The sequence below is a fragment of the Balaenoptera acutorostrata genome, chromosome 3, assembly GCF_949987535.1.
Source record: "Balaenoptera acutorostrata chromosome 3, mBalAcu1.1, whole genome shotgun sequence".
NCBI lineage: Eukaryota > Metazoa > Chordata > Mammalia > Artiodactyla > Balaenopteridae > Balaenoptera > Balaenoptera acutorostrata.
Window position 1 is genome coordinate 63,014,598 of NC_080066.1, and position 17,955 is coordinate 63,032,552.

At 51.9% G+C, this 17,955-nt stretch overlaps 2 protein-coding genes across 9 annotated transcripts; one reads left to right on the top strand and one right to left on the bottom strand.

The window, feature by feature from the left end:
* Positions 1–1,525: 1,525 nt before the first annotated feature.
* Positions 1,526–7,360, top strand: FAM219B (family with sequence similarity 219 member B). Of its 2 annotated transcripts, none has more exons than XM_007197692.2 (5): positions 1,526–2,051; positions 2,255–2,342; positions 3,044–3,121; positions 3,562–3,610; positions 5,095–7,360. In XM_007197692.2, exons 1-5 carry the CDS (start codon positions 1,853–1,855, stop codon positions 5,257–5,259), a joined length of 579 nt encoding a protein of 192 aa, XP_007197754.1. In that variant the 5' UTR covers positions 1,526–1,852; the 3' UTR covers positions 5,260–7,360. The 2 variants fall into 2 exon arrangements, with proteins under 2 accessions (XP_007197754.1, XP_007197753.1); XM_007197691.2 differs by having other exon boundaries at positions 1,529–2,051; positions 5,092–7,360.
* A 1,484-nt stretch (positions 7,361–8,844) lies between these two features.
* On the bottom strand, positions 8,845–16,207 carry MPI (mannose phosphate isomerase). 7 transcript variants are annotated; one of them, XM_007197693.2, is made up of 8 exons: positions 16,134–16,207; positions 15,522–15,649; positions 14,363–14,563; positions 13,176–13,317; positions 12,658–12,840; positions 10,767–10,940; positions 9,869–10,077; positions 8,845–9,560 (listed from the first exon to the last, which is right to left on the bottom strand). In XM_007197693.2, the coding sequence occupies exons 1-8, from the start codon at positions 16,147–16,149 to the stop codon at positions 9,342–9,344; spliced, it is 1,272 nt and encodes a 423-aa protein (XP_007197755.1). In that variant the 5' UTR covers positions 16,150–16,207; the 3' UTR covers positions 8,845–9,341. The 7 variants fall into 7 exon arrangements, with proteins under 7 accessions (XP_007197755.1, XP_028018542.1, XP_007197756.1 ...); XM_028162741.1 differs by having other exon boundaries at positions 14,363–14,579; XM_007197694.3 differs by having other exon boundaries at positions 16,058–16,159.
* Positions 16,208–17,955: the final 1,748 nt, after the last annotated feature.

Genomic DNA, 17,955 nt, shown 5'->3' on the forward strand with positions numbered 1-17,955 from the left:
TCACATTAACAAAATAAAAGGATGAAAATTGTATGATCATCTCAATAGATGCAGATGTGATGAATTGGGAGATTGGTATTGACATATATACACTAATATGTATAAAATGGATAACTAATAAGAACCTGCTGTATAAAAAAATAAATAAAATTCAAAAAAATATAAAAACATAATAAATAACAAATTCCAGGTTTACCACTTAACTGGTGACTTTGACCAAATCTAAGCCTCATTTGCTTAATGGGAGTAACAGTGCTTCATTGGGAGGTCAGGAGGATTAAATATTAAGTTGAGCCACATGAAATTGCTGTTTCTGGAGGTCAAAAACAGCGGTGGAATCTACCAAAATAGCATTCCTTTGCGCTTCTGATTTTTCAAAAAATTCAGTCCTTTCCTCTTATCCTGTCTGCGGCATACTCCCGCTCAACTCTCTGGGTGGCCCTGGGGGTTCATAAGTTGCACACTGTTGACATACCCTGTGGAAGCTAATAAATTCACCTTGGGACAGCCTCGTGAGATTTGGCAATTACTACAATGATCTGGAGCTACTTTCCAGCCAGCCACAAGCACATCCCTTGGGGTCCAGAAACGTCAAAAGCCATGACAGCTCCATGCCCCGACGCACACAAACGCAGCGCACTTTCTTTCTTTCTTAATAGTTATTATTTATTTGGCTGCGCCGGATCGTCGTTGTTGCCTGTGGGATCTTTAGTTGCCTGGCACGCATCGGGGATCTAGTTCCCTGACCAGGGATGGAACCCGTTCCCTTGCATTGGGAGCGTGGAGTCTTAACCACTGGACCACTAGGGAAGTCCCAAACACAACGCACTTTTGCTCTTCTTTCCAAGTCCTATTTTGTCCTTGTTTATCACTGTAAGACAGGTAGTGACGTTGGTTCCATTTTAAAATGTGGATGGGCTTCCCTGGTGGAGCAGGGGTTGAGAATCCGCTTGCCAATGCAGGGGACATGGGTTCGAGCCCTGGTCTGGGAATATCCCACATGCCGCGGAGCAACTAGGCCCGTGAGCCACAACTACTGAGCCTGCGCGTCTGGAGCCTGTGCTCTGCAACAAGAGAGGCCGCGATAATGAGAGGCCCGCGCACCGCGATGAAGAGTGGTCCCCGCTTGCCGCGACTAGAGAAAGCCCTCGCACAGAAACAAAGACCCAACACAGCCAAAAATAAATAATAAATAAATAATAATTTTTTAAAAAATGTGGAAACTGAGGCCTAGAGAAGGTCAGGTCTCATCCAAGGTCTCGGGCACAGCGTGGTGTTGGAAATAACGAAGGTTTGGTGTTACCAAGGCACTGCCTCTAGTTTGTGTGACCTCCACAAGGTCCTTGAACCTTTCTCTCTAGCCTGTTTCCTTTTGTAGAGACGGGAGCTAATACCTCCCTTTGTCATACCGCTCTTTTCGGTTCAATCCAGCCCCTCCCCGCTCCGCCCTTGGGGAGCTCCGGCTGTGGCGAGAGGACCTGTGCGGAAACACTGCGGGGAGCGCGTGCGCGCCAGGGCCTAACGGGCTCTGAGTCTGAGGGCGCGCACCCGCAGCCCCTCGGAAATATCGATATTTAATTTCGACTAGAGACATAACTTGGCTTGACATCCCCAGGCTCAGGCCGACTACGAGCACCGCAGGGTGCTAGAAAAGAGGGACTGGAACAATCCAGCCCCCGGAAAGGCGGAACAATTGAGCCAACCCTGAAGCAAGTGCGACCGGAAAACTCGGGCGCTTACGGTCCACACCTGCGCGCCGCCATCTTGCTCGAGGAGGGACCGCCTCTCTCCCGGCTGACGGCTGGTTAGCCAGGAGGCGGGGCTCCGCGACTCGGCGGGGCGTGGCCAGGCGATGGCGACCGCGGAGCCCAGCGGGACTGCGGTGAGGGCGTCTCACCCGGCACCCCGGCCCAGCGGAACCGGAGCTGCGGGGCCGCCCACCGAGCGAAGCGGCATTGGAGTCCCCTGGCTGGGGGAGCGGACCCCGGCGGCTGTGGAGAAGCGGGGGCCGTACATGGTGGCGCGCGCGCCTTCCAGTCAGGCCAAGCTGCGTGAGTGCGGCCCGATGAGGGGTCTCTGCTTGGGCGGGCTGCAGCGTCCCGGGCGGGCTCCGGAGCGCCGCTGGGGCGACCCCGGAGGGGCTCCTACAGCCCGCTCCCGCACCCGGAAGTCTGTTCGGAGAGCGGGCTCCTGTCGTTTGGGAGGCACGGCGGAGTGGGGAACAGCCCGCTGACCCGGTCCCTTTGACTTCCAGAGAAGCACCGGGACCTGGCTAAGGCAGTTCTGCGGAGAAAACGCATGCTGGGGGCCGCGCCGAACCGCCCCGACTCTTCAGGGAAAAGGTCTCAGCAGGCGCCACCTCCTCTGTGCAAGCGTTTCCAGAGAAGGCCTTAGTGTAGTCTGGGAGACAGAGTACCCACGCTTAAGGCCCAGCTAGTGATGCCCCTGAGGCCAACCTGTCCGGTTCACTGTTTTAAAAGGGGAAGAGGAACGACCTTGTCTTTCCCTTCCAGGATGTGATGGCGTCAGGGAAGGAGCTTTGGCATAAGAGTTTTCGTCAGTGCCTAGGATCATTCACTGTCTAAATTAGGGGGGAGCATAGTGGCTGGGGTCCCCAGGAGTGAGGATGGAGAGCAGTGTGGAAACAGCCAGGGCTGTATTTTTTTCTTAACAGAACGGTAAACTCTGAGGGCTGGATGGGACCTTATCCAGGGCCTCTTTTACAAAGAGCTAAAGCAGGTGAAGGAATTTGTCTAAAGACTTTGGTTTTTCTTTTCTCTGGTTAAATAAGGTGGGGAGATGGGGCTTTTCCTGCTTCATGAAAGAGGAGGTGTGCTTTTGCTCGGGAGCAGCAGGGGGAGTGGTTTGGGGACATGCACATTCTGAGGAGCTGTGGCCAGATACATGGCAGGCAGTGGTGGCTGTCCAGACAGAAGGCAAGTCAGGAGTAGTGCAGTTTGTTTGTTTTTTTCCCATAAGGGCGAGGACTCTGGCTTTCCGGCGTTTCATCTATGCTTGGTCTGTCCCCCCCATCTCCCCTCAGGTCAGTGAAGTTTAACAAGGGCTATACTGCTCTTAGTCAGAGTCCAGATGAAAACCTGGTGTCCCTCGACTCTGACAGGTGAGTGCCCTCCTTGAAAATACCCCTTGGGGAGTGACTTGGGTAAAATTTCAGATCACTTGCTTCGCTTATTCCCTGTCTCTTCCAAGACCTTTTGTGCATGTTCCAGGGCTGCTGCTTCAGAGCACTATCTCTTCCCAGGATGGCTTGCTTAGAGGACTCATAGGTGATCTTGCTGCTCTTGGATTTGAAGCACCAACCTTGTCTGGGGGAGTCATCCTGCCCTATTATGTCTGCACTGTTAGTGACAGTGACCCTGTCCCTGCTGGAGCCAATGGAAGGAGCCATTTATACTCATGGCAGATTATGGGTTTGAGTTCTATGGTGTGTGGTCTTTGCTTCACAAGTCCTCCAGACCCCTTTGCATGCTGTGCACCTTGCCATTTGTGGCTGTGCTCCACGGGCATCTCCCCGAACTGACTGTCTTCCTTTTCTCCTAGTGATGGGGAGCTGGAATCCAGATACTCCTCCGGGTATTCCTCTGCAGAGGCAAGTCCAGAGCACCTTTCTGTGGTGGGGCCAGGCTGCAGGCAGTGTCACTGCCACTGCCAAATGCTTGTCTGGTTCCTGCTGTATGCATGGCACTGTGCTAGACTTCCAGTCTGTTCTCCAATCTTCTACTCTGCCCTCTTCCCCCAGCAGAAGTATAGGTGTCTGAGGAGCGCTGTTGAAAGTCCAGGAGACCATAGACCCTTAGGGATGGAAATGACCTCACTAGTCTTCTAATCCAGGCCACCACTTAGAAAAGGAATCCTCTTGATAAATCCCAGCTAAGTGTTTACCATCCTCTGCTTGTTTGAATGCTTCTTGTAATTGGGTAGTGAGTAGTGAGTACTACCTTCAAGAAACCTTGCTGCCTATCTTCCCCCACTGGCACACACAATTCAGGTAGATCGTAGAGAAGTCTTCCTTGTTAATTGGAAGTGTCTCCTGCAGCTTGGACTTAGTGGTCCTAGTCCTGCCTCCAGTGTCACACAGTAATTCTAGTCTCCCTTCTTTTGATTGTCTTTTATCTGAGATTAGCATTCCTGTCCCTGCCCTGGCCATCCTCCTCCAAGCTTGCTTTCTTCCAGGCCAACTTCTGTTCCTTCAGTTGTTCCATCTATGGGAACTGAGACAGAGATAGATACTCCTGGGCTGGACTTCTGGACAGTTTCCAGAGTGACTGGCCCAGACAGAAACATGGGGACGTAAAGTTCTGGCATGTGCGGCTTACTGCCTTTGACAGAGATGAAGTGCTGGGGACCTGACTGTATACCACTGGTATTTCTTCCTTATTCTCCTGGAAACCCTTGGCCGCCCCCTGAGTTTCTGCCAGAGAATACAGGCAGTTTGAAAATTGTATCCTCCTTGAACATCTGGGTGCCTAAGATTGTTTAAAAAAAAAGAAAAAAAAATTAGCCAAGAACCAGAGAAAGTCCTACACTCTGCAGTCTCATTTTCCTTCTGCTCAGTGGAATTGGTGAAGCCAGGCTGACAGGTTCCACTTTGCAAGGAATGGGCTCTGTTGGCGTCAAAAGATGACATGTCTAACTGGCAGTGCAGAAAAAGCCGTTCCCCACCCCATTCAACTCTAACCCATATTCCTCTACCCTTCTACCCGATTGTTCTGGTATCATTGTTCCATATTCTTCAGCCTTCATAGGGACCAACCTGGGTTCCCAGTGGGAATGGTCAGGGCTTGACTTTCAAACATAATCTGTAATCTGATATTTATATCAGCTTTCTCAGGATTCTTTAGTGAGGGCAGCTTCCCTGGGGGCTAGTGACAATGCAGCCTGGATAGTACTGGCTCAGGCCCCTGGATGTCCCTCCCTGCTGGGTGAGGCACTTCTTCCTGTAATCCAGGGTTGTGTGGGCTTGGCCTGAGGGTGGAGCATGCATAGTAAGGAAATGTGGGTCTGCCTTTTGGGCAGCAGTTATTTCTGCCTTGTAGCCTGGCTTATAGTTCTCTCCTCTCCTGCTCTTAGCAGGTGAACCAGGATGTGAGCCGGCAGCTGCTCCAGGATGGGTACCACCTGGATGAGATTCCAGATGACGAGGACTTGGACCTCATTCCCCCCAAGCCTATGACCTCCTCAACATGCTCCTGCTGCTGGTGCTGTCTTAGGGATGCTTCCTTCTGTACCCTCCAGTAGACATAACCCCCTAAGATGGGCCCTGCTCACCATGCCTGCAGAGTCCTGTTGGCCCTTCATTGGTCACAGTGCAGTGGGAACTGCTGTCAACCCCAGAATCACTGGAGACACTGACCCTCTGGGAAAGTCAGTGACCGCAGTTACCCCATACCTGGTGCTTCTCAGGCCAGAGGCCCCCACCTGGGCCATAGGGGATAGGTGGAATTCTGCAGTTTTCCTCTGCTGTTGGAGTAGAGTTTGGAGAAACCACTTTAGTAAGGGAAGGAACAGAGGAATTCTGGTTCTTACGGTGAGTGACAAAGTTGGCTAAGAGAAAAACTTGCAGATATCTTGAGTGGTATTTGTCACCATGCCCTATAGAGGGGAAAGGAGAGCTTCTGCGCCCAGGCTATGCTGGATGGTGTTGTGTGGAGGCAGAGAACAGCACTTTATGGCTTGCAGCTGGGAGTCTTTGAAAAAGAATTTAACTATTTGGGACCAATCCAGTTCAAGAAATTCCATATGCTCTCCTCTTCCTAGCTCCAAGATGGGTTACCTGTTTGACCTTCAAAGGAACATAAAGCAGGGCTCTTTGGCCCTCTTCCAGTTGTTCCTGTTTGACTGTACAGCAGGTTGCTTAATGGCACAACTTGATCAAGGCTTCCAGAATCCCTGGAAGCAGAGCATTCCCATCTGGTCCAACTGTCTGGGTGAGCTTAGTAACTTGGTCCGTCCATCCTTAGAGAAAAACTGCTCTACTGTGTAGTCAAAATTTATTTGTCTTTCCTTGGTTGCCATTCTTCACCTTGGTCTTAGCTAGTATCTTCACCCAGTCCTTGAGCTAAGGTTGGGTGAAGGTTCTGGAGCTCGCCCCGGAAGCCTGCACTTTTTGCTTACCAGCAGAGGGAGCTGCAGGAGTAGTTAGGTGCCTTCCCAATTTGTTTAACTTTTTTTTTCCCCCACCCCGGCCACACTGGGGCTTGTGGCAATGTTGGTTCCCCCACCAGGGAGGGATGAACCCCAGGCCCCTGCAGTGGAAGCGCGGAGTCCTAACCACTGGACCGCCAGGGAATTCCCCTATTGGTTTAACTTTTTACACTTGAGGAGCAGCAATGGGTGAGAAGTATACTGGTGCAGATATGTGGGCTTTGACAGAGACAGAGGCTCACAGACAGGATGAGGAGGAGGGACCTGTGAAAGCTCCCACGGCCCCCACCTGAGGAAATAATCTTGCCATTGCAGAGGGCCTCCCTTAACCCTAGGGAAAGCCATTCTGTTGCATCCAGATTCCTCTGACCACAGCATGGGCCTCACAGTGGATACTCAGGATTGGGCTTTACAGTAAACCTCTGGGTGCAATACAGCCTCTTTCAGTCCCCAGTTTGAACACACCAAAAGGCCGGCATAATCTCCCCTGTGACCCCCAGTAGATAGCATCTCTTCCTATACCAGACCTCTCTATGGAATTTAATTTTTTAGTGGTTCCTTTTTTTTTTTTTGGTTCTCTTTTTTTTTTGGCCTTACCTAAAACCAAGTGGGACTGAATGGGAGTGGACAGGGTTCCCAGCCTAAGGGGTAGGGTAGTCACGATTGAGGTGTGGCCCCAACTTGGGAACTTGCCCAGTCTGTTGCTTCATTTGGTTAGGACAGAGTAGCCTGAGTGTTTGACAGCTGCTGGGGGTGAGGATGGCAGCAGGACCCCAAGAACAAGGCCCTCCGGTGGTTGCTGTTATAAAGCCACACTGGTGTATTTGGCTGCACCTCTCCCCGGAATGTTTCAGAGCTGGTTGACCCTGTGTGGAAGGCATTACCTTCGTAGAAAAAGTTGCAGGAACATTGTACAGCAAGGAAGGGTAGAAATGGTCGATTGCTTGGAGCTAGAAGCCACAAATGTCACGAATAAAGCCTAATGTCACGAATAAAGGCACCAAGGTGTCTAGAACCAGACTGCCTTAATTAAAAGTGCTGGGTGTTTTGCAGGTGACAGCACTCCGAGGAGACAGGGAGGTATTCAGGCTTACCTCACAGATGGGAGTAGTACTGTATGGTGTTTACTCTACAGAACTCTTGGCTTAGGCTTCTATAGCTCTGTAAGTTTGTAAGAATAAATACAATCATGCTAGTTGAGCCTGAGTCTCTGTGTTGCAATAGGATTTTTAACAAAGGCCTAGACTACGGTCATTGCCCCTTCTGAATTCTGAAATGAAGAAATAGCCTAATAGCCCCAACTGTTCTGAGGACTGCCTCTCCTTTCTCCTGTTCCCAATAGGCGTCGTTTTCAGGCCTGCTCATTGGGGACCATGGATGGAATAGGCCTTTGCATATCACTTCTCTTTAGAATGAATTCCCTTTGGCAGACCCTTTCTTCCCAGGTTTTGTTTTGTTTTTCAGGGTTTGTTTTTTTTTTCAGCTGAAGAAAATTTACTGGAAGCCAAAAAAAAGCCGAACAGATTGGCTACAACTTTTTTGAAGGTAGTTTCCTGGAATTCCATTGTACAGGTCTAGTGTGGGCAGCAGCCCAGAAAGATTCTTTTGTGTGAGATTAATCCCTTACCTACAGGAAGGAGCCACTAGCCTGGGTCTCTGCTTAGTCTGGGGTGATAGCATCTAAAACTGCTAGTCAGAAACTTCAGTGGCAAAACACACAGCTGTGCAACCTCCTGGGTGTGTCCCACCTCTAGAGGGTAGGCACAGGGAGAGTAGATGCCCTCATAGGTACTTCCTGCCAATGTAGAAAAAAAGTAGCTTGATTTCTCTTCACAACACTAATTAGATTGTCCTGTCCTTTAGTCCCTGTATCTACAGAGACTGAATGTGCTCTAGAGAAGTGGTTGACAACCTTTGTGAAGGGCCAGTCAGTACATTTGGCTTTGCAGGCCATACAGTTCGGTGCACCTACTCAACTTTGCCATTGTAGCCTGAATGGAGCTGGACAGTATGTAAATGAAAGGGTGTGGCCAGATCCAGCCTGCTGGCCTTAGCCTGATGATCCCTGCCCTAAAGCCAACTAAAGCACTGGAGAGAAGAACCTCTGCACTGACAATGCCTTTCTTTAGACCCATCTTCCACTGTCTGCAGGGCTGGAGGGCCCAAGGTTTGCCTGCAAGCTCTGCAGCTGAGGCTACAGCAGGCTATCTCTCCCACACCTTCCTTTAAAAGGCCACTGGAGGGCTTCCCTGGTGGCGCAGTGGTTGAGAATCTGCCTGGCAACGCAGGGGTCACGGGTTCGAGCCCTGGTCTGGGAAGATCCCACATGCCACGGAGCAACTAGGCCCGTGAGCCACAACTACTGAGCCTGCGCGTCTGGAGCCTGTGCCCCGCAACAAGAGGGGCCGCGACAGTGAAAGGCTCACGCACCGCGATGAAGAGTGGCCCCCGCTTGCCGCAACTAGAGAAAGCCCTCGCACAGAAACGAAGACCCAACAGAGCCAAAAATAAATAAATAAATTAAATTAAATAAATTTAAAAAAAAAAAAAAAAGGCCTCTGGAGTCTAGCCTGCCTACCTCAGGAAGCTGTCTGAAACAGGAATAAAGCAAAAACTGGACAACATCCAGGGAGGGCTCTTTCAGCCCGCTTCAGGGACTGGAATGGAAAAGGCTGAGTGCTCTTTAGCCCACAGGCCTCAACACAGGTGATCTTTAATTGCTTTGACAGAGCAGCATTAGTCCACAGGCCTACCCTTTTCCCTCCTTCTCTGCACTTAGGAAAATGGGCAGTCCCAGGGCCAGAACACTGTTCTTCTAAATTAATTACTTATCTTGCCGTGACTGATGCTGAGCTAATCATAGATTTCACCAGCCTGCCTAATGCTATAGGCTGGAACAGAGCTGCCGCTTCGTGCAGGAGAGCCTGGCTCAAGGGTGGCAAGAATACAAGGGGAGTATCAGCCCTCAGTTCTCACGTGGGCCCCTCCGACCAGGAAGAAGACGGTTCAGCCTAGGCCTGCTCAGGAGTCACTGACTTCAAGCTCTTCTACCCGAGCTCTTTCAGGGTGTACCCAAAGAGCCCGGAACAGGGAAGCGATTTGGGCTGGGCCTGAGGAGGTGAGGCTGGCCAGGACGTAGGGTGACTGGCAGAGAAGAGCCAGGAAGGCTGTGGCCTCTACAGCAGGCAGCAGGCACGGAACATCAGCAGGTCCTCAGGCAGCGTGAGCTTCAGTGAGACACTCTCATTGGCCCCAATGAAGAGCACCCCGCCACGCTTCAGGGAGATTGTGGCCTGGGCTGTGCGGGTGCTGGCTGTCACTGTCCCCTGCACCATCAGGAGGATACTGGCAGAGTCCAGCGCCAAGACCCTGTATTCAGTGACGGAGCCAGGCACCTGGGCAGAAAGAAACAGCAAGATGGAGCAGGGTCTGAGCCGCTGTTAGCTCACAGGGGTCCCGGGACAACCCCAAGGACAGTGAGAGGGAGAGCTCTGCCGCCTTCTCCCCCACGGCTCAGGCTTTTGTCAGCACGGAGGCCCTTGTCTGGTCCCTGGTGCAGAGAGCCACAGACAGGCCCTGTGGCCATTCTCCCACCACGTGAGCTTGGCGGAAAGGAAACCCAGCCCCAGGTATACTCCACATTGTGGCCCTTACCAGCGTTCTTCATGCCACACAAAAAACACCCACCACAGCCGTCACTCACCTCCATCTTCATAACGGTGAAGTCTGGCACGGGGGGATCATAGATAGAGAGGTAGGGGTCTTCCTGACTCCATGCTGGAGGAAAGAGCCTGTCCTGGCTGGGGCTGGGGATATAGCTGAGCATGTCACACAAAGTTGGCACATCGATGAACTTGGGTGTCAGGCCAGCACGCACCGTGTTGTCTGAACATGCCATGCACTCCACGCAGTCTGGGGACAGACAGTTGTCATGTGGTAAGCTAATGAAGGATGCCTTGGAATTTGGCTCTCCAGGGCGGGGCCTTCTAACTTGAGTGCCATGAGCTCCCTGTAGAATTAGGTAAAAATGTGTGAATTGCGTCTTCTGTGAGAATGGGCTAAGCTAACAGATACCAAAACAGGTGACACGTCACCCACCATTGTCAAGGGGAGTCATGTTATCCCCTGGAGGAGCCCCAACCCTCTGGAGACTTTGTATTCTCCCCTTCTACCACAGAATCCTGTCCACGAGTGGATAAACGGCCAACAGTCAAAATGTGACACCATTCTGCGGCAATGTGTTTTTTAACATAAAATCTCTGCGAAGACAGGACAGACATGTGAAGGCAGGGAAGAGAACAATGGCCTTGATCCAATATAGCCTGGACTCAAACTGTGGTTCCCACACATATTGACAGGTCTTAACATGAGAGCATCATGACCTCACAGGGGTGGTGTGAGGATCCAAGCAGTGTCCAACTCAAGCTGGCATTCATCATCCCTATTGGTCACTTCCCTGCTGACCCCAGGAACCCTGGGAGGTCAGAGCTGGATGGGACTTTAAAAGTGGTCTCCTCGACCACCCCCTCCTATTTTGTCCAGGTGGGGAAACAAGGCCTGAGGCGGATGGCAGTGGGGCTCACTGCTGAAATGCGGCTCACCTCCTTTCAGGTAGGCATGGGGCACGTTGGCCTCCAGAAACATGGCCTCCCCCGGCTTCAGGGTAAGCAGGTTCAGGAAGTAGATGGCAAAGCATCCGATATCACCTGGGTACTGCTGGTGCAGCTGCAGCAAGAGTTCCCCATAGATGTCCTCCATGTTGTTTCCAGCAGCCACTGAGGGTCACAGAGCACCCCAAGGCCACTTAGGAACCCTCAGTGGTGTTCACAGCCCCACCTTGGCCAAGGAGGGTCCTGGAGAAGACCCTACCCAAGGAATCCAGAAACTGGTGGGCATATTCTCCTAGTCACATCCCCCACCCTTTGGGGGCCAGCATTCCTTGATATTCCAGCCTACACAGATGGCCGTTTTCCCCATTTTGACTATCTATATGCCCACCACTCTACTAGGCACTAAAAGGGCTAGAGTGTAGTCCTTTTAGACAGTGTTTCTCAACCTCAGCATTATTGACATTTGGGGACAGGTAATTCTTTGTTGTGGGGACTGTCCTGTGCATTGCAGAATGTTCAGTAGCATCCCTGGCCTCCACCCACGAGATACCACTGGCACCCCAAACCTGGGTTTGACAACCAAAAATGTCTCCAGACTGCCAGTGTCCCCTGGTTGACAACCTCTGCTCTAGGAGTTTAAAATCTAGTTAGGAGATAACCCAAGGGTTCCATGTGGGGTGACGAACTGTCCCAGTTAGCCCAGGCCTTTCCCTTAACACTGAAAATCACTCAGTCCCAGGCAAACTGAGATGGTTGGTCACCCCAGATAGCATGAGGCAGGATGCAACCAAGGGCCAAAATGTGTCCTGGAGGCTGAGCAGGGGAGATGAGCTCAGCCTGAGCTAGAGTGGTGGCAGAAGGCTTCTTGGGAACTGGGGGGAGGAGGGGAGGGTGGTGAGCTGGGCTTCCTTGACTGTGGAGAGAAGGGGGAGGGTGTCTCTAAGTAAAAGCAGAGTGTGTCAGTGCTACAATGAAGAGACCAGTTGGTCTGGATTGGAGGGTTGTTTCGAGTCTTCATACAGAGACATGCTGAATGCCTACTCTGTGCTAAGCACTGTGGGGACACACGAAGGTCAAGGAGACGGGTCCCTGGCCTAGAGAAAACTCCAGTTTTAACAGGTGTGCATGTGACGATATCTACTCACAGGTGTTAAGGGCTATACCTGATGTATGAACGGGGTGTTATGGGAGCTCTGAGCAGAAGTAATCAGCTCTGCTGTGAGTGCAAGAAGCCCTAAAGGAGAGGCATGCAAGCAGAGAAGACAGTAAAAAACAAAACAAAACAAAACAAAACGTAGGATATGCTTGGGTAAAATAAATAGTTCCCTGTGGGTCAAAGGTAGTAGGGGAAATGGGTAGAAACAGAACCAGAAGAGCTCTGGGCTTGCCTGGAAAAGGAGCTGGGGCCTCATCACATGTGCCATGTAAGCTCCTAGCAGAGAGTCCATTCTGCCTTGTTTTTCACTGCTTGTATTGACTCTCCAACCCAAAGGTGACACAACCATACCCATCACGGTCATTTCCTGAACTCTCCTTAGTTAGCACAAGGTTGGGCACAGAGCAGGTATTTAAGGAAAGATCTACTGATTGAGAGCTCTGGACTTCAGGCCTTTGGAGGAGAGAGAGGATCCCTTCATCTCCTTCCTGCTCTCTAGCCCCAAAGTATAAAACCCTCCATGGAGAGCAGCTAGAAGCAGCATTCAACCTAGGGCCTTGTTCCACAAAGACTGGGAAAGAAATGCTAAGTCACTAACAGGCCATCTAAGTCAGGCCCGTTTTGGTGTTCTACTTGAACAAAGGGGTTGAGAACCCTATCCCCACAGCCTAGTGTCTGTGCCAGGGGTCCAGGACGGGGCATTGCACCCAGGCCTGAGACACCTACCTTGCTGGGAGATGCGCTTCACCAACAGGTTGAGCTGCTCCACCACTACCTTCTTCTCACTCTTCATCAGGTGGGAGAAACAGCTCCGCAGAGCAAAGGCCACAGCCTGGGAGTCACGGCTCAGGCTCTGCTTCAGCTGTGTTGCTGCATTATCTCCAATTAGAAACTGGAACTCGGGCACCTCTGCAGGAAGGTCAGGCCAGGGCCCATAACAGGAATGGTTAAGATGGAACCGGCAAAAGTGGGAAGCTGGAGGAGGCCTCCCCATCTCATCCCTAACCAAGGAGCCAGGCAAGCTTTGCAGTGAAAAGTGACTGCTCACCACCAACCCTCAGCAATCACACCCGAGCCTGGTCTCATGGGCCTGCCCTCGGAGTGTCAAGAATTCATGAGGTCAACCAGCCCCTCAGTTCCTGTGACATTCAGCCTCTGTTCTCTGCCACTGTTCCAGCTCTGCCCTGGGCTGCCCATGCATCCTAGGCCAATATGCATGCTCTCAGCATTTTGCCCAAACTTACTTGTCAGAAAGGTCACAATCTCCTCAACTGGCCGGAAGCCACATAAGCCCTGGAAGGGGGTGAGGGCAATCGCCATCTCTGGCTTATGGTTGGCATCGGGGTAGTGCTGTGGAGCCTGGAGGTGCAGCTTCTCTGCCAGCTCCTGTGGCATAGCCAGGGAAGAGGAGAATGGTTAAGGTGCAGCCATCATCTAGGAAGACACCAATCTCACCCAGACCTTGCTCTCGACACTCCCCAGTCAGCTTCCTACCTCTGCCACTGAGCCCAGTCAAGGCATAATTCAGAAATTCAGGGCTCAGCCAATCCAAGGCAGGCACGTGGACCAACTCTGGGGGAGAGGTGGGGCAGGCTTTAAGAGGACTGCGAGGGCTTCCCTGGTGGCACAGTGGTTGAGAATCTGCCTGCCAATGAAGGGGACACGGGTTCGAGCCCTGGTCTGGGAAGATCCCACATGCCGCGGAGCGACTAGGCCCGTGAGGCACAACTACTGAGCCTGCGCGTCTGGAGCCTGTGCTCCGCAACAAGAGAGGCCGTGATAGTGAGAGGCCCGCGCACCGCGATGAAGAGTGGCCCCCGCTTGCCACAACTAGAGAAAGCCCTCGCACAGAAACGAAGACCCAACACAGCCATAAATAAATAAAGAAAAATTTAAAAAAGAGGACTGTGAATCAGGAAACCCAAACACCAAGCCAAGCTCTGACACTAACAAGCTGTGTGACTTTGGGTAAATCCCTCTCTTCTCTGGGTCTTACTTTGCTCATCTAGAAATGAGGAGTTTGGACAGACAAATGCTTAGGCTGAGACTCACGGGCTTGTGCAGAAAGACATGGGAGTGGAGCAGAGGCAATGACTAGGGTACTTGCCCTGCCTTGGAAGGTAAACTCTTTGAGAGAGCCAGGTGGAAAAATGGCAGATATGAATAGTCCTGGGTTGGCTGAGGGGAGCCCAGGAACAAGCGTGGAGAAGCTCCCCTGGCACAGGCTGGTCAGCTGTCCACTTAAACTTAGCTGCCACATGTGTCACCAGCAATCAGCTTGGCAGAGCTAAATTGGGAGTTGACAGGCTTGGATTTAATTTGGGGCTGGAGCCTGGCATGGGCAGGGTAAAAGCAGCAGTAAAAGTTGTGGGAGAGCCTTGACATAAGTTCTTCTCTACCCTGACCTCTGTGCCCTACCCTGATCCTGTACCTTGTTAGGGTGTGCCTGGATAGACAGGGCCGTTTCAACTGAGAGCACTTTGAAGAGAAAGGGCAGCTTGCCATTAAAGGTGTCCTTGACTTTCGAACCCAAGCAGTCCTGGTTCTCAGCAATCCACTGGCCTAGGGTCTTCTGCAAGATGCTGTTGTCAAGGATCTTGGCATCTCCCCGGGGGTGGGTCCCCATCCACAGCTGTAAAAACAGGAAACTTGGGAGGGAAAAAGGAAGAAGCTGGCACCACCCACTGGCCTGCCCCAATCCGTTACCCTGTGCTCCCCACAGGGCAGCTAAGTTCTGAAATGGGACTCCCAAGACCGGGTATAAATGCTCATACCATCAGAGACATACATGAGGGCAGCAGAGCTCTGACTCTGAGGTGGCTCTGTGAGGGGTTAACATTCATTTATTCTAGTCTCAGAAGTAGAGGCTAAGCCTTCCTGTGCTTTGGCTTTTTCTCTACTAAATGGGCAGGAAAAATATATATTTTAGGTTATTAAAAATGTCAAACTTAGTCAAAGTAAAAATTTTAATTGTCAAGGAGGGCTGAATTAAAATTCAGTAAGTGCTGGGACTTCCCTGGTGGTGCAGTGGTTAAGAATCCGTCTCCAAAGCAGGGGATGTGGGTTCGATCCCTGGTCTGGGAAGATCCCACATGCCACGGAGCAACAAAGTCCGTGCGCCACAACTACTGAGCCTGCGCTCTAGAGCCCGCGAGCTACAACTACTGAAGCCCGCGCGCCTAGAGCCCGTGCTCCGCAACAAGATAAGCCACCGAAATGAGAAACCTGTGCACCGCAACGAAGAGTAGCCCCCGCTCGCCGCAACTAGAGAAAGCCCGCGCAGCAACGAAGACCCAATGTAGCCATAAATAAATAAATAAAAGAAAAGAAAAGTCAGTAAGTGCTGACAGTTCTTGGGAAATTCCAGTCTATTATGACAAAACCTCACTTCTTCTGGTGCTACCATGTGGGTTCATCAACCTGTACAGATCTGAAAAGGCAAGGAGGCCTCCTCTCTCTTTCCTGTCTTCCCTTCCCAGCTGATTCACATGACTTGCCTGGATTCACATGATTCACATGGCCCCTTGAGTGGAGGAGTACCTTGATCCCACCTGCTGGTAAAGTAGGCTAAAATACAGCCCGGGTCTCACCTCTGCATATGGTTTGTCCTCTGAGATCTGACCCAGTGGGTCACTGCTAGCCAGCAGCCGAGCCACTTCACTGTTGGAACCCATCTTCCCCCAGGCATACTGCTGCACCACACAGGAAAGTGGGAATACTGGGGGTACAGACAGAGCGTCAGTTTCCACTCCACTCCTGAGGCCTGACCCTCCTGTCCCGGGGAAACTACACCCTAGCTGAGGGTTCTGTCTGGGGGATAGAGTCAAATAAGGAGTTTGTAGGTTGTTAGTTGAGACCCTTCTGCAGGCCTCGATGTTCCCAACTCTAAGACGGGCAGTAAAGATCTTCTGCTGACGTGAGGCAGATAGTTGCGTTAAGGTGACGGGGAGGGGGTGGGAGGAATCTATTTCCACCGCACCGGGTCTCGAAGTAACCCACGCGCAGCCCCCTCCCCTCAAGACCCTTCTTCGAGGGCTGCAATAACGGCTCAATTCCCATCGCAGGTGCCCCCTCCTCTGCCCGGCGCCCATCCATCCTTCCGCAGAGCTCCGCGGGGGGGTTCTACCTGGCATATCAGGTCGGGAAGGGTCCGAGGACGCGACCCACCCCCACGCTCGCTGGCACCCCAGCCAACAGCCCACCTCTCTGAGCGGCCATCTTCGCAGCACCAGACCTGTCTTCGCCCACGTATACTTTTCCCGGCAGCACCCTCGGCCCTTCTGCCCCCAGAGCTTCATGGGAAGTGTAGTTTCTCGAGGGCCTTTTCGGCGACCCGTGCGCCCGTTGTGGCCACTCCCCGCACTCTGAATCCCTCTCCCACCCTCCAGCTCTCAGAACGAATACCCTCCAGTCCAGAGGCTTCCAGCCCACAATCTTAGGTCTCAGTATTCATTTATTTGTTCATTCACCAGGCACACATTTATTGAGAACCTGCTAAATGCCACGGACTGTTCTGAGGGCTGGAGATACATCCGAGAACGAGATGACGATTACTTTGCCTTTGTAGAGCTTACATTCTTGTGAAGGAAAAACAAAGGCCCTAAGGTGGGAACGTGGAAATGTGCCTGGCATTTTTTTTTTTTTTTAACTTATTTACTTATTTAGGCTGTATTGGGTCTTGCTGCGCGCGGGCTTTTCTCTAGTTGCGGAGAGCGGGGGCTGCTCTTCATTGCGGTGCGCGGGCCTCTCATCGCGGTGGCTTCTCTTGCTGCGGAGCCCGGGCTCTAGAGCGCAGGCTCAGTAGTTGTGGCGCACGGGCTTAGTTGCTCCGCGGCATGTGGGATCTTCCCGGACCAGGGCTCGAGCCCGTGTCCCCTCCATTGGCAGGCGGATTCTTAACCCCTGCGCCACCAGGGAAGTCCCTGTGCCTGGCATTTTACGGAGTAAATAGCAAACAGGCCAGAGTGGCTGGAGCAAAGTGAGCAGGAAGGGTGGAAGTGAGGTGGTTAGAGAGGAAAGGCAATGGGCAGAACTCCGTAGGCTATTGTCACGACTTCAGGTTTTCATTAGCCGGTTTGAGCAAAGAATTGTTAGGATCTCATCAACAACTCACTGATGCTTGATGATGACGGCAAATGTCACACGCAAGGCCCTTAATCTGAGTTTCAGTTTCTTCCTCTGTAAAATGGAGATAATAATGCTGGACTGACAGGCTTGTTGGAGGGTGAGATGGGATGATGTGGGACTCAGGCAGGCAGGCAGTGCTTGGTGCTCCTCTGATTCTCCCTGCCCTAAGTACTGCAGGACTCAGAACCCTAGCTTCTCCTCCAGGCTGAGCTGTTCACAAGTCACACACACAGAAGTCAAGGGAAGTCACCAGGAGTCCTGCATTGTGAAGGCTGGGCTTGGCCTTGGCTGTGGAGTAATCTTGCTATATCCTGGAGAGAAAGGCTCTGACATACGGCTCTCCTCACTCAACAACCCAGGAAGAGGGCGGCCAGCTGGAGGGGCCCAGGAGCATAGCAGTCAAAGCTCCAGGGAACCTGGAGTAAGGGCCTATAATCCTGACTCTGCCTCCTCTTTCCTCCCGCACTGATTCCCATGGCGTCTACCACACATGTCCAGGGGAAAGAGGGGTACTGTTTTCTCTGCAATGTTCTGCCCAGCTATGGACATCGACCTCCCTAAGGGTCCCCTGGCTCAGATAAATCAGCCTGCATTTCAAAGGAAGCTTCACCATACACTAAGGAATAAGAAAATGAACGATACAAACAGCACATCTCACATACCTCCTAACTTTGAATACCTCTCCTTCCTCTCATCCCCACTCCTCCAGCAATATGAACCTTCTGGGAGAAGAATGAGGGATTAGTCTAGGCATAGGGAGTTCTTAGAGCACCTCCCACTATCACCATCACTGAAGTCAAGTTAGAGTCCCTTCCTCACAGTACCTCTGCACAGGGAAGGAAGAACTTAGATTGTTGGGACAGAGCCCCCACCCCTTACCACCCTCCCTACACACAG

Bases quoted from the DNA above. Each gene is read 5' to 3' on its own strand.
- FAM219B (XM_007197691.2), top strand. From the start codon at position 1,853: ATGGCGACCGCGGAGCCCAGCGGGACTGCGGTGAGGGCGTCTCACCCG. The intron at 2,052-2,254 runs GTGAGTGCGGCC...TTTGACTTCCAG, and splicing joins TTCCAGTCAGGCCAAGCTGC to AGAAGCACCGGGACCTGGCT. The intron at 3,611-5,091 runs GCAAGTCCAGAG...TCCTGCTCTTAG, and splicing joins CCGGGTATTCCTCTGCAGAG to CAGGTGAACCAGGATGTGAG.
- MPI (XM_007197693.2), bottom strand. The intron at 12,841-13,175 runs GTAAGTTTGGGC...ACCTTCCTGCAG, and splicing joins GATTGTGACCTTTCTGACAA to AGGTGCCCGAGTTCCAGTTT. The intron at 10,078-10,766 runs GTGAGCCGCATT...GTCTGTCCCCAG, and splicing joins CCATGCCTACCTGAAAGGAG to ACTGCGTGGAGTGCATGGCA.